This window comes from Channa argus, chromosome 17 (assembly GCF_033026475.1).
Source record: "Channa argus isolate prfri chromosome 17, Channa argus male v1.0, whole genome shotgun sequence".
Classification (NCBI taxonomy): Eukaryota; Metazoa; Chordata; class Actinopteri; order Anabantiformes; family Channidae; genus Channa; species Channa argus.
In genome coordinates, this window is record NC_090213.1 from 597894 (window position 1) to 612766 (window position 14873).

The 14873-nt window shown below is 40.3% G+C and overlaps 1 protein-coding gene across 4 annotated transcripts; it reads left to right on the top strand.

The window, feature by feature from the left end:
* Positions 1 to 21: 21 nt before the first annotated feature.
* mboat2b (membrane bound O-acyltransferase domain containing 2b) lies at positions 22 to 14578 on the top strand. 4 transcript variants are annotated; one of them, XM_067481250.1, is made up of 13 exons: positions 22 to 247; positions 5258 to 5403; positions 5587 to 5664; positions 6215 to 6310; positions 6447 to 6502; positions 6583 to 6637; positions 9290 to 9473; positions 9578 to 9770; positions 9964 to 10067; positions 10192 to 10256; positions 10436 to 10568; positions 10687 to 10838; positions 11567 to 14578. In XM_067481250.1, the coding sequence occupies exons 1-13, from the start codon at positions 158 to 160 to the stop codon at positions 11736 to 11738; spliced, it is 1524 nt and encodes a 507-aa protein (XP_067337351.1). In that variant the 5' UTR covers positions 22 to 157; the 3' UTR covers positions 11739 to 14578. The 4 variants fall into 4 exon arrangements, 3 of the variants coding, with proteins under 3 accessions (XP_067337351.1, XP_067337353.1, XP_067337350.1); XR_010911175.1 differs by lacking the exon at positions 22 to 247 and adding an exon at positions 304 to 576 and having other exon boundaries at positions 10734 to 10838; positions 11567 to 11705; XM_067481249.1 differs by lacking the exon at positions 22 to 247 and adding an exon at positions 306 to 576.
* Positions 14579 to 14873: the final 295 nt, after the last annotated feature.

Consider the following 14873-nt stretch of genomic DNA (forward strand, 5'->3'; position numbering starts at 1 on the left):
GGAGGAGGGGGGAGACAGACAGGGTGAGGAGGAGGAGGGACAGGAAGAAGAGGAGGAAGAAGCATCATCAGGACCCACAGACAGACGGACTGTCGGCGGATCACGGAGCTTCCTCCGCCGCCTCTGAGCTCCCGCAGCCGGACACAGACCCGGAGCCATGGCCGCTGAAGGCAGCGCATCTACGGCCTGCACCGGCTCCAGCCTGCTGCAGCCTGTCAGCGAGATCACCAACCTGCCGCTGGACCAGGTAAGACCCACCGCGACATCCCGTCCACATTACGCCGGGGGCCGAGCCTCGGAGTCCGGCGGCGGCCCCTCCAGAGCCTCGGGGCGGAGACCGGCAGCTGGCTCGGTGATGCGCGGTGTTAAACGTTACGGAGAGCGCGACAAAAACGGCAGTGTGACGGACAAACAGGGCGGGGAAGAGACGCGGCAACGACGGGCTGGTCCAAAATGGATGGAGGCCGCGCATCGGTGCCGAGACAGTCCGGTGATAATGGGCGAAAGAAAGGCGGATTGTTGAGGAAAAACACAGTCCGTGGGGTGATTGTGTCCCACAGCAGGTTTGGACGTGATGTGAGTTTCTGTTTAGTAGATTCCTTTATTCCATCTGGACACGTCCGTCTCCTCCAGGAAGAGGCTGGAGGAATCCAAATGTTTGGGAGACGACAGGGACAAAAAATCTGGTCAGAATTTGGCTTCATACTGAAGCCAATAATGAAATATTCATCACTACGAAGAGCAAATCAAGTGCTGCTCTTTGTGCTACGTTTCACTGAAAAACGCTGTACTTTTACTGCACTCACAGCTGGAGCTACTATGAAAAAATATAGATTTAAAGTAGCACACCAGACATACTCTAGTTACAAGTAAACGTGCTGCATTTGTATCCTACCTAAGTAAAAGTACACATTAAAAGTATTCATTCTGCTTAACATTATTAATTTTGTGTAGCATTTAGCTGGAGCTCTTTTAGTCCAGGGTTCCCAACCTATGGGTCCAGGCCCCTCCAGAGGGTCATATGTTAACCTGGCAGCTCATTAGGATGAGTAAGGCCTTCTTATCTTCTTATTTCAAATGAGTTGGATGGAAAATCAAGTGGAAACTATTGAACTAGGTGAAACTAAAAAGGTTAAGTTGTATGAACACAGAACCCCCACTGACCCAAATCAGTGCAAAACCAACACCCGAGGCTTGTCGCAATAGTTTTGCTAGTCTGTGGGTCTCAAATATTGCATGCTGGGAAGTCTACCGGCATATTTCTATTCATAAATGTAATTTAATCAGTTGAGAGAACTCACAATTTTTTTAGATCAACTCATTATTTCAGACTTGACGTTGGAACAACTAATGATGCGTTCAATAAAAACAATAAAAACTCTTAGCTTAAAAATGTAAAAACAAATGTAGATATTTGCATTAAGTTAATGATAAAATATTAGTTTAATGATAAAATATTAGTTGACTCAACAAAACTAGTATTTTACAGTGTGGGAGACATTTTACAGTCTCTTGAATTTCTTTTATTAATCCATTTTTATAATGTCATTAACATGTAATCCACTTTTATGGTATTGAGCTGATCCTGTTATAGCTACAATACACAACATTTTTCTAATAGAAATATGCTCCAAAAATTATCTTTAATGTCTGTCCGATAAATATAGTAAAGTAGAAAGTACAATGTTTCAGCATCTATAACAATAACAGTGTAATAATGTACATGTTGGCTGAATGTAGGCTGCAGATTTGTAGCACTTTTGTACTGAAATAAAGGGCCTTTCTCCAACAATACTTATTGGGTAGGTTTACTTGTAACTTTGAATGTCTACTTGTATCAAACTTTTTTAAATTGTGATTTTCTAGAACAATGGTTCCATATATATATATATTAACATTTAATCTAATTATACACAGACAACCTGGTGTACAAGAAACAATCTGCGTTCTGAAACATACCTGGTATAATCTAATTGTGGTCTCTGTGCTCTAAGATTGTAAATCTGATTAATAGTTGCGGCTTTAGTTCTATGTAAGAAAAACTGTACACATGAAGTGTGTGTAGTTAGTGCCAACACATCAAGTAGAAACATGTGAGGATAAATGAATAATAATTATACGGCCATAAGAGCTTTAACAGGTGGCATATCCTCAGCAGTGTAACAGGTAGATGCTCCTGCACTCGGATTGGTTGGGAGCCAGTCCTGCAGTCACTGAGCCAGGATCAGAATCCTCCTGGATCAGGTGAAACTGCAATATTTGTTGCACTGCTACTGATGATGGAAAAGGGTAGTTTCTGAGATTAGTATTAGTCTGAAGTATTGGTATGTCAGCATCTATGACCCAAAGCAAAGGCAGAAAAGTATTAAGAAGATGAGGATCTAGATCCATATGTGAGAGTTTGGTTTTAGTTTGGACAAAATTTCTAATGTTTTGTCCTCACTAGTCAGAGCTCAGCTTCTAATTAACTGTTATTTAACTATGATGGCGTTGAGGCTTCGGGGAGCCGCCGTTTTTCTCCTCAGTGGAGCGAAGTGTAATCGGTTTACACAGCGTCCATTATTAATGAGCGACACATCAACAAGCGTCACCTGTTTCACTTTACAGCCCGATCAGATGTTACGCTACTGAACATCACACTGCAGATACTGTGTCACTGTGTCTGCAATACTACAGACAGTCTGAGAGATACTACACACTGTATGAGGGATACTTAGCTCTGGTCAACATGTGACTCCTGAGGTGAACGATCATTTGTGGTCCATGGTCAGAATCTTAGTGTACCCCAGCAGCCTTTTGGAAATGTTCTGCAAGGATCTCTTTACTGGATAATAATACTTGTGTCCCTGTCTTTGCTTTGTCCATGTCTCATAATAACCCCGGCATATCCCTGCAGGTGGCTGACCCATGTAGTCTAGTTCAGAAGTGGCTCTCGGTCCTTCCCCCCCCGAACAAGAACTGATTGGCCTTAGGAGACCATAACAGGGGTGATGAAAAGTCCCTCAGTTTAAAAACAAAAATAAGATATGTTTGTGGGGGGGCTGAACTCACCAGACAAGATGAGGATTCAGACATCCTGCTGCTCTTTCATGACGAAATGAGCCAGTCAGAATTCAAACATCTCGTCAGGATCAGATTTGAACCAAAAATAAGCTGGAGAACTTGTAAATCTAATGGGGATCCCACAGGAAGAGCTAAGAAACTTTGCTCAGAGAGGATCTTCCGGACTAATTTGCCACTACAGCACTAACCCCCACCCCACACACATACATACCTCCTGAAAAGGTGCATAAACAGAGACTGATCATGATACAGGGTCTGAAGCAGTTAGATGGTGGCAGAGCTGAGGTTAAATGGTAAATGTTCTGCACTTATATAGCGCTTTTCTACCTATTGGCACTCAAAGTGCTTTACACTGCTTCTTATTCACCCATTCACACTCACACACACACCAATGGGGGAGCTGCTAGCCAACACTCACCGGAAGCAACTAAGATGGGGTTCAGTGTCTAGCTCAAGGACATGTGACCGGAGGAGCCAGGGATTGAACCAACAACTGTGAGATTGGTGGACAACCGCAAAGGTAGTCACAGGTTGTTGTGTAAAGTGCAACAAGGATGAGTGTTGATCAGACACCACAGTGTAACACACGGAGACTCTCTGTGTACAATAGTAGTTCCTCTCTGCAGTGTTCACAGCAGGTTGAATCATGTGATTCACTCCAACTGTTACCGCGCTGTACTACAGTGACCATCAGAGCCAGATGTTTCTGCACAGATGGACGTTTGAAGGGTTAATATGCCTTTTCTGACACTCGGTCAATGTGAGAGTGTAAACAGAGAAACACACAGGATTAACCCTTCACTTACCAGTGAACTGAGGCTGCATCATGAAGGATAAAGTCAACATCAGCAGTCTGATAAATAGTTTCTGACCCAGTTTCACACAGCTGGACACCTCATCGTGTTTTCTAGTTTGAAGTTTGAAACGTAGAAACATTAGCTTTCGTTAACAAACCCCAATCTCCCACCGTATTTTCAGTGGTTTAGGTGGATTGTGGGTAATCAGCAAAGATGGTGACAGTCCTGAAATAAGGAAAGACACCGTTTGTCCTCCAGAACCTGACATGACTTTAATGAAGATCCTCTCTTTCTCCACGCTCTCTTTTTTCTTGTTGTTCACTGAAGCAGCGCAGTGAGACTTCATAGTGTTGGAGCTTGTTTTCTCCCTGCTGACCTCCCACTGCAGGAAATGCAAACAGTTCAATGAGCGCTTAGATAATAAACAGAATAATTAGTTATTTATCACTGCTGCTCTAAAACTCTCAGAGCCATACAGCCACTAACAAATACTCCATTGCAAGAAGATTTATACTGAACTCCAGTGGTTTTTAACCCTGCTCTGCTAGTTTTCCAACTAACCCTGGACTGCTGATTGGGTGTGTTCAGGCCATCAGAAGCTGGAACATACCATCTAACATGAGGGTTGAATGGGGGAGACAATGTGAGCAGTGCTCATTAGTTAAAATACATTGGTGGATTAATAATATTAATGCATTATGGGTAAGTGTTTTACAGATGCTGTTTGCTGTTTTTTGGTATTGTCTTGTTATGGGCCAGGGGACACCTTGCCTACCGTGCCCTGTAGGGACAGCAGTCACACATTGTTATATAAATATTAGTACATTATTGTTTTGTACATTTTTCAACTAGTAATGTGAGAGATGGTGATGAATCTGAGTCTGGTTTCCAAAACTTCTTAAATTTAATTTGGTAAACTCTGTAGAAATGATGGTTTGTGAATGTGAATGAGAGGTACATTGTGAAGTACGCTGGATAAAAGTGCTATATAAATGCAAATTGTGCAGCTGTTGTTACTCAACTGATGATGCTGTTACTAAGAGCCAAACCCCAGCTCAGCTCTTCCTCTTTGGACTTTGTAGATAGTAGATTTTTTTCCCCAGATGCTATTGTGTGAAGTAATCTGTCTAATGGACAGCAGGTCATACCTCACTGACTATAAATAACTTCTGAAGGTCTAATTTTATCCGCAGACGTCAGGGACAGTCTCATTCAACAGTAGCAGCACTGAGGACAGACAAAGCTCAAACACTGAGACATTACTTAACTCAGAAATTATGAGACTCACCTGGGGAACAGCCTAAAATGCCAACGAAGTACTGCTACTGCTGAGCCCGGACAGATGGGTCACATGATCTCTGCATAGACTAACCCAGGTGTGTCTTTTTGGGCTGCAGGTAAACTTTGTGGTCTGTCAGCTTTGTGCTCTGCTGTCCGCCTTCTGGTTTCGTCTCTTCCTCCATCCCAGTAAAACCAGCCCCTTCATCAGACATGTGGTGGCAACTCTACTTGGAATCTACTTTGCTCTATTCTGTTTTGGCTGGTAAGACAAATGCAGCCCGTCAGTTTCTGACTCTGCTACTGGATGTTATAGGCAAAAACAAAGAAAGTTGCTGATAATGATCCTTAAGTTTGATTATCAGAGAACAGAAACACACATCTGTAGTTAGTGTGAAATTTGACAGAGCAAAGATTAACTTGTTTGTCTTTGTTCTGTATTTTCCAGGTACGCTCTTCACTTTCTGGTTCAAAGTGGACTCACCTACGGCATCATGATCCTGACTGGAGTCGAGCACATGCACAAGTAAGCTCCAAAACGTCCTAACACTACTGTTTCATTATGTGTCCCTCGTAGTAAAAACGACTAGTTTAGACCACACCTGTGCTGGCCGGACTGAAGTGGAGTCTCCCATAGGAAGCAGCAGCAGAAGGCATCATCAGTCAACTGGAAACATAAAGAGGAACCACAGTCAATCCATTAAAATCAGAACAGACAGAGGCTCATACTGATGGAAGATTAATTCATTACCTTTAATGTCCAGAAAGAGGCTGTAAGGTTTGAGGTTGACACAAAACAATTTTGTTAAAATGAACGACAGCTTTTTGCAGATCTTGAAACATTTTATATTTTCATTTGGCACTTAAAACTTTCATCATTTGCACTATATTGTACGTTCCTCCTATCAGAAGATACTGTTTCAGCACCAAATATTAAGCGACACTGTTATGTTTGTTTCTGTGTTGTCCATGTGTATCTTCCTGAGACACGATTATTGTGTGTAAGTACACAAGTACTGGAGTCCCTCCTTTATGTGCATGTACTGGCCTTTTAAGCTGATTCTGATATTTTTCAGATACTGTCTGGTGGTGGCTCTCAGCTATCTGAGTCTGTGTCAGATCACTCGAGTCTACGTCTTCGACTATGGCATGTACACTGCTGACTTCACCGGGTGAGACTCTTAAGACATCTTTCTTCATCGTGCATCTGTGGCCAAAGTGAAATCTAAATCAGTTTTAAATCCAGATCTATGTGCATATATCTATATGTCTTATTTGAAACCCTCACATCTCTTGTTCTCTCTCTAGACCCATGATGGTGATAACACAAAAAATCACCAGCATAGCATTTGAAATCCATGATGGTGAGCGTGCAAGTACATCAGGCATAACTTATGTTTTGGTGAAACGGATAATTTGTGCTCAGAATTCTGTTTTTAAACAGGAATGGCACGAAAAGAGGAACATCTGACTCCAGGACAGAAGATTTTGGCAATAAGGTTTGTTTCACTGTGTTTTTTGTGATTATATACAGCTGTGTTTACGCTGGAAAAAGAAGGAGAAAATACTGTGAATATATCTGGCAGCACAGATACCAGAAAAGTGTGACAAACCATATAATAGTTGGCAAACCATATAATATTTGCTTTATTTTGAATTACAACTAGAATTAGAAAACATCTTTACCGTTTAATTATAAATATTTTATAAATATTTGAAACAATCAATACAAATACAGTAAATTTATTGAAATCCTTCAGAAAACTTCATGAAAGTGTGGAAATATATTAAATAATGTTAAGTAAAGGTTTTTATCTAAAAGATAAAATGTTGTTTAAACTTTAATTTGTTAGAAATATAGCATATTGGTGAGAAAATCTTTTCACACATTTTCAGATAATGGTCAGTTATTTAAGCAAACAAATACAACTTATAAAACCCACACACACAGTCTTATTACATACAGTGCCTTGCAAAAATATTCATACCCCTTGACCTTTTCCACATTTTGTCACGTTACAATCACAAACATAAATGTATTTTATTGGGATTTTATGTGATAGACCAACAAGAAGTGCCAAATAATTGTGATGTGAAAGTAAAATGATAAATGGTATTTTAAATATTTTTTACAAACAAATATCTGAAAAGTGTGGCGTCTTCATTTGTATTCAGCCCCTTTACTCTGATACCACTAACTGGGGAGGCTGTAGCTCAGTTGGTAAAAGCAGTCGTCCACAGACCACAGGGTCAGTGGTCCGATCCCCAGTCCCGGCTATATGTCGAAATGTCTCTGGGCAAGACGCTGAACCCCCAACTGCCCATTCCCATCCCCAGCTGTGCAGTGCCGGTCAAAGCCTGGTACAAATTGGTGAGGGTTGCATCCGGAAGGGCATCCGGTGTAAAAACTGCCAAATCAACATGCGGGCAATGATCAGCTGTGGCGACCCTGAACTCACGAGATAAGTTGAAAGGAAATAAAAAAAACTCTGATACCACTAACTAAAATCGAGTGGAACCAATTGTTTTCAGAATTCACCTAATTAGTAAATAGAGTCCACCTGTGTGTCATTTAACCTAAGTATAAATACACCTGTTCTGTGAAGGCCTCAGAGATTTGTTAGAGAACATCAGTGAACAAACAATATTATGAAGTCGAAGGAAAACACCAGAAAAGTCAGGGAAGTCAACTTGTGGGGAAGTTTAATGCAGAGTTAGGTTATAAAAAATATCCCAAGCTTTGAACATCTCAGGGAGCACGGCACAGGCTATCATCTGAAAATAGAAAGAGTTTGGCACAACTGCAAACCTACCAAGACATGGCCGACCACCTAAACTGACAGGCCGAGCCAGGAAAACATTCATCAGAGAAGCAGCCAAGAGGCCCATGGTAACACTGGAGGAGCTGCAGAGATCCACAGCTCAGGTGGAAGAATCTGTCCAAAGGACAACTATTAGTCGTGCGCTCCTAAATGCAAAACACTATGTGTGTCTGAAACCTATCACTGCATACACACAGGGCGACTGTGGTGCAGGAAGGTAGAGCAGTTGTCCACCAATCTCACAGTTGTTGTTTCGATCTCCGGCTCCTCTGGTCACATGTGGAAGTGTCCTTGAGGAAGACACTGAACCCCAACTTAGTTGCTCCCAGTGAGTGTTGACCAGCTGCATAGCAGCTCCCCCATCGGTGTATGAGTGTGAAGCAGTGTAAAGCGCTTTGAGTGCCAATATTGCAGAACATTTACCATTTACATCACCCTGAAACCGTGAAACATGGTGATGGCAGCATCATGTTGTGAGGATGCTTCTCTTCAGCAGGGACAGGGAAGCTGGTCAGAGTTGATGGGAAGATGGATGGAGCCAAATACAGGACAATCTTATACGAAAACCTGTTAGTCTGCAAAAGTCTTGAGACTGGGGAGGAGGTTCACCTTCAAGCAGGACAGCGACCCTAAACCTACAGCCAGAGAGCTACAATGGAATGGTTGAGATCAAAGCATATTCATGTGTTAGAATGACCCAGTCTAAGTCCAGACCTCAATCCAATTGAGAATCTCTGGCAAGACTTGAAAACTGCTGTTCACAGACGCTCTCCATCCAGTCTGACTGAGCTTGAGCTATTTTGCAAAGAAGAATGGGCAAAAGTTTCACTCTATAAATGTGCAAAGCTGGTAGAGACAAAGCCCAAAAGACTTGCAGCAAAAGGTGGTTTTACAAAGTATTGACGAAGGGGGGCTGAATACAAATGCACGCCACACTTTTATTTTATTTATTTATTCATTTGTTAAAAATTTTGAAACCACTTATCATTTTCCGTTCACTGCACAATTATGTGCCACTTTGTGTTGGTTTATCACATAAAATCCCAATAAAATAAATTTATGTTTGTGGTTGTGTCCTGACAAAATGCAGAAAACTTCATGGATTATGAATAGTTTTTGAAGGCACTGTATTTTATGTAATTTGTTAAAACAGTAAGTTACCAACTAATGGCAGATTTAATTATTTTTTTCAATGTGTCTTATTTGTATTTACTCTTTTATTTTGGAGGGTCAGGGGTTACGGTATGTTGTGCAAATTTGATTTCCACTAAAGGATACTTCACGACTCCATCCCACCCCATCCACTCGTGTTCCTGTGTGTGTCTTTAGGAGGATGCCTAGTCTGCTGGAGTACTTCAGCTACAACTGCAACTTCATGGGGATCCTGGCCGGACCCACTTGCTCCTACAATGACTATATCGCCTTTATAGAGGGAGACCCCCGCCGCCATAGAGACCAGGATGCTGACAGGAAGTCCCACAACAAGCTGAGGCCGAGCGAGCCATCACCAAATGTAGGTCAATATTTAGTCAAGTTACTGATCAGACCATGAGATCTTTGAGATAGATTCTAATTAGTAACCCCCCGAAACTAAATAAAATGTGTGTGTTTCTTCAGATGGAGGTAGTTCGTAAAGTGGCCACCTCCTTCTTCTGCCTCATTGTCTTTCTGTCGGTGTGTAAAGTTTTCCCTGTGGAGCGAAACATCGACGATGACTTTATTGCCAACACGCCATTCTACGGTCAGGTGGTTTACTTGTACCTGTCCATGCTGACCACCAGACCCAAGTACTACTTTGTCTGGACGCTTGGTGAGTGGCTGAAAACTGGATCCATGTTTTGCGGCTGTCGTTTGCAGATTATTGACAGCAGAGCTGAGAGAATCTCTGACCACATCTACAACATGTTTCAATGCAAATGCACAGTATTTATATGCATCTACAGGTGGCACAGTACATAAGACTCACCTGTCCTACTCTTCTGTAACATGTTTATCTCCCTAAGCGGATGCCATCAACAACGCTGCTGGCTTCGGCTTCAACGGCTACGATATCGACGGCTCTCCTCGCTGGGACCTCATCTCCAACCTGAGAATCCTCAACATTGAGGTCAGGACTACCCTTTTTATGAAGACTCTCCTTGATCACTTAAATTTTGCATTAATGCTGAAAATATGTTGCTCACACGGTGATTCATGTGAAACATTTTCTTCCTTTTCTTATTTTGTTTCAGTTTGCCACCAGTTTCAAAGTTTTCCTCGACAACTGGAACATTCAGACAGCACACTGGCTCAAAAGGTCTGAACCCAACAGTCTGTTGGTCAAATCTCAAATTAGAAAATATAAAACTTAACCTCATTAACTTCTACATTATAAAATAAATTAATCTGCTTCATATAAACTGCGCTTATCTTAAACTTGTTAGCTACTTGGATATAACACGTTTGTTGAAGTGACCTCTGACCCGATGTTGACAGGGTGTGTTATGAGCGATGTCCATACCACCCGACAGCAGCCACCTTCATCCTGTCAGCCATGTGGCATGGAGCTTATCCAGGCTACTACCTCACCTTCCTCACTGGCATCGTCATCACCCTTGCTGCCAGAGCGGTGAGCTGTCCCTCTAACTTTGAGCTAACAGTCAACCAATTGCTAAGAGTTAACTGTTAGCCTATAAACCTTATTAACATCTGGTGCAGCTTCCTGTATAAATGGTTTGTCTTTGCAGGTCAGACATAATGTTCGTCCGCATTTCTTGCACTCACCCACCCACAGACTGGTCTATGACATCATCACGTGGGCAGCCACTCAGATCGCCATCTGTTACACTGTGGTGCCTTTTGTCCTGTTGTCCATCGGCCCATCGATGAAGTTTTACAGGTCAGTGAGTCACTGGTCCAACATTGTGTTAGGTAGCCAAGACTGACTGGGTCAGTTAGTTTTTTAAATCAATCAGGTTTAACTTTTAATTAATTCTAAGTCAGTCTCCATTTTTACTTGATGTCAGTCAGAGCTACCTTGCTCTAAGCCATTGCTTTGTCAGGTTTAACTAATGTTAACTTTCGTCAGATTAAACGCACATCTGACCGTCAGATGTTTGACTGCGGGGATCAGTCAGGTTTAATTTTGTGTTATCAAGTTTAATTAATTTGATAAAATTTGATTCACAAGTTATGTTAAACCCACATTTGACTTGTGTCAGGTTTAGTACATTTTTCTAATTTTCAGATTGACATTTTGTAGACTCTGATTGACCCAGGTTTGATTTTGTATTTTATCTTTTATTTAAAATTAGGTATGTCTCAATGTTACGTGGATTAATCAGGTGATATATACCAAAATGGGGTTGTTATTATGACTTTCAGGCTAGTTACCGTCCTAAATGCAAAAACAAAAAGAGAAAAATAAATCCTCACATCTGTGTCACCAAGGGAACTAATGCTGGGTTGATATTTTTGCTCAGACATCGCCAAATGTCATTATCATATCAAATATCATAAATAATTATTTATAATCTAAATATATAACATATAATCATATAAATATCAAATCCTGATCTATGGGTGACACAAACCCACCTCAGAACTCTCCTCCTCCCTCCTCTGCAGGTCCTGGTACTTCAGCCTCCATGTCGGCTGCGTTCTGCTGGCTGTGGCATTGCCGGTCAAACCGAGACATCTACGCCTCAAAGACCAAGAGAAGAACTCCCTCCAGGAGTCAGTCCAGCACCACCTGGGAGCTACAGCCACCCACTGCAGCCAGAAGGAAAAAGCCTCATGAGGCAGAGGAGGAAGAACAATTGTTTATGACATTACATTTTCATTCACTTGTACAAAAAAATGAGGAGGTGAAGCATATGAAATGGTCTGGGGCTCAGAAATGTGATGGTCAAGTTAAAATACTGTATTATCTGAATCACAGGGCGATGGATATGAAAACAGGCCTGTGTTGCACTTGATAAAAAAAGTTCTCACAAAATAACTGGCAGGATAACATAAGGCCTTCAAAACCAACTGAACAGGTCAGGGTGCAGGTTAACACCAATCTGCGATAATAGAGGATACATCTATCTATCTATATCTATATATCTATATATAGATATATATCTATATCTATATATATATATATATATATATATATATATATATATATAGATATAGATATAGATCTATATCTATATATATATATCTATATCTATATATATATCTATCTATATATATAGATATATAGATATCTATAGATATATAGATATAGATATATATATAGATATATATCTATATATATATGTGTGTGTGTGTGTGTGTGTGTGTATCTATAGATATACATATAGATACACATAAATCTTTATAAATACTGCACCTGTGTATGGAACATTATAAAGTGCCCTGAAGTGTCATGGCCACTGGTGTAGCGTTAAACTGGCTCAGTTTTCTAGACTAACAGGATAAAAATAAGCGATAAAAATAATAAATAAAGGACAAAAGTAAAATGGATGATCCAACTAAAGTTCAATATATGAGAAGACAAATGAGCATGTTGACTGGAGTGTGAATAAGAGTCCAGTAAATGACTAAATGAGCAGGCAACAAGTAGACAAATCATCAAAAGATTCAGAAGAAAATAATCTTTGCTTGTCGACATTCCTCTGATTTGAAAGACTGGCTTCTCATTGTGTTATAACCTACTAAACCGCAACATAACAGTTTTCACACAAATGGGTTTTCAGGAAAGTGCCAATGATTATTCTACTCAGTCGCCTTATTTTGTTGTTTTGTTACATGAAAAGAAAAATGGCGGGGAGGTTGTCCTGTTTACATTTGTATATGTCAGTTTTTGTCAAGTTGTATCAGCACCACTTTCTGAAAAAGTACCAATTAAAAAAGGCTTAGAAGCTGTAATTACTGCTTAATATGTATTATTAATATAGTTATTAAGATTTAAATAATAATTTCCTGCAGTCATACGTTAATAACTTGTCTTTTAATTTCTTTAATTTATTCAGAATATCTTTACAAAAGTTTGTTTTTAATCCGGAACACAGCTGAAAGACATTGGAGATTTTCACTAATTATAGGCTACAATATTCTGCTTACACTTTACTTTTCTAAAGAAAATAAGTCAAATATGTTTGTTGGAGAGATTAAAAAGACTACAAGTAAAACACACAACTCAAAAAATTTAACTGATGGCTCATAATGTACCTATGATGATGTGTTAAACATTAATTCTAGCAGATAAACCATATTTTAAATGGCGCCTTATCAGAAAGTGGTACCATATAATTTATGTAATTCAAAGAGACATCAGATTTGGTCAGATTTTGGTGTGTACAGAAGAAGTGAAAAAAATACTTCAGAACATTTTAAGGAGCTTGAACTGGAATTCTGCTCAGACCCTCTTCTATTGCTTTAATTAAGGACTTAAGACAGTTGGTTCAGCTGAGTTTGGTACTGGTTAGTTATAACTAATTAGCTAAAAGGTCAGTGTAGTAGCTAAAACCGTTTGCATCAGGTCAGCTAGAAGAGCTCTGTGAGGAGGATTAAAAGAGCTTAGCAGGTAGTAGAGTTCATAGGTGAAACTAATATTAGCTGATTTAGCACTTTGGCAGACAGAAACGTGCAACTGTTTTTAAAAATCATTTAATCCATTTAATGATTTTTAATGATATTTTTCATCCAAAATAGTGAAAAATTCCAAACATTGTATTGTTTTGGGGGTTCTGACAGTCAATGTCAGACTGTGGGAAGCTATAAAAGACATGTTTTTACTGTTTTATAGACTAGCAATTGATTCATTAATGAAAAAAAATCATCTTAAGTTTCATGAAATAATAGTTAGTTGCATTCTCGGTAGCTGAGAATTTCAAAACCAAAAACCATGTGGCTCTGGTGGCCAGTGGTTTGTTTAATGGTGCACAGCTGGAGTGTGAATTAATGGTTAGTAAAGGATTCTTTGGGTTTAGTTACACCTCATCATAGAAAAAAAAAACTAGTATTAAAATGTAGCTAATGGTTCTAGACGACCGCCAGTTGGATTCTGTTCGGCTAACAGCTCAGAGTAGTAAAACAGGCGGCTAACAAGAAGAGCAGCTCCAGCTCATCAGTTATTAAAGTGATTTTATGATTATCTGGACATTTCGGTTTCAGAAGTGGAAAAAAGAATTCTGCACCAACCCCTTTGTCTATAATTGACACATCAGTGCCAACACGTTCTAGAGGCCTGTGTATGTTCTGTTAAACGGTGTTAGTGTCTTCACCCGGCCTTCGCTGACCTGCTCATCCATCAGTGGTGTTTTTCATTCAGGCTGAGTTCTGCTGTGTAGGAGGGAAAACAGCAACAGGATTTACTTTCCACCACATACTGCTTTGTGTTTTTAGTCATTTTACTAAATCAGGAAAGCACATTTGGTGGATTTTCTGTACCTTTCACTGTTTCTACATTTGTATTTTTGGTGTTGTGTTTATTTCCTAAAATTCTGTGAAACCTGATTTAGGAGTGCTGATAAACATGGAGGTGATTAGTGTTCTTACACTGAACCAGCCCCCTGTGGGTAGGTTGATAGGGACAGTATGTTGGTTTGTTTTTTGTAAATTATGTGATTAAACCTTTTTGACACTTGACATCAGGAGTGTGTTCATCTGTGCTTAGTGTTAACGTCTTATAGCTGCAGTGGAATGGACAGAGTGATTACTCCATTTGGCGTGACAACAGTTGGATCCACCAGGAAAAGCTGGAGAAAGTAGAAGGGAGGGAGAGAGTGGTAGGTCAATTTGCTTATTCTGCTGCCATTGTAAGGGGCAAATGTTTTTTTGCGGGAATAAAAATTCAAATTTGACTCCCCAGTTATACATGGCTGTATAGTGCAGGGCTGGGGCACAGGTTTGATCTTTGGTGGGTGGAAACAGTGAGAAGAAT

What these genes read in the sequence shown, in the direction of transcription:
- mboat2b (XM_067481249.1), top strand. Translation starts at nt 454, where the DNA reads ATGGATGGAGGCCGCGCATCGGTGCCGAGACAGTCCGGTGATAATGGG. An exon ending in ACAGCAGGTTTGGACGTGAT is followed by an intron (nt 577 to 5,257) that starts GTGAGTTTCTGT and finishes TTTGGGCTGCAG; the next exon opens with GTAAACTTTGTGGTCTGTCA. An exon ending in GGAGTCGAGCACATGCACAA is followed by an intron (nt 5,665 to 6,214) that starts GTAAGCTCCAAA and finishes GATATTTTTCAG; the next exon opens with ATACTGTCTGGTGGTGGCTC.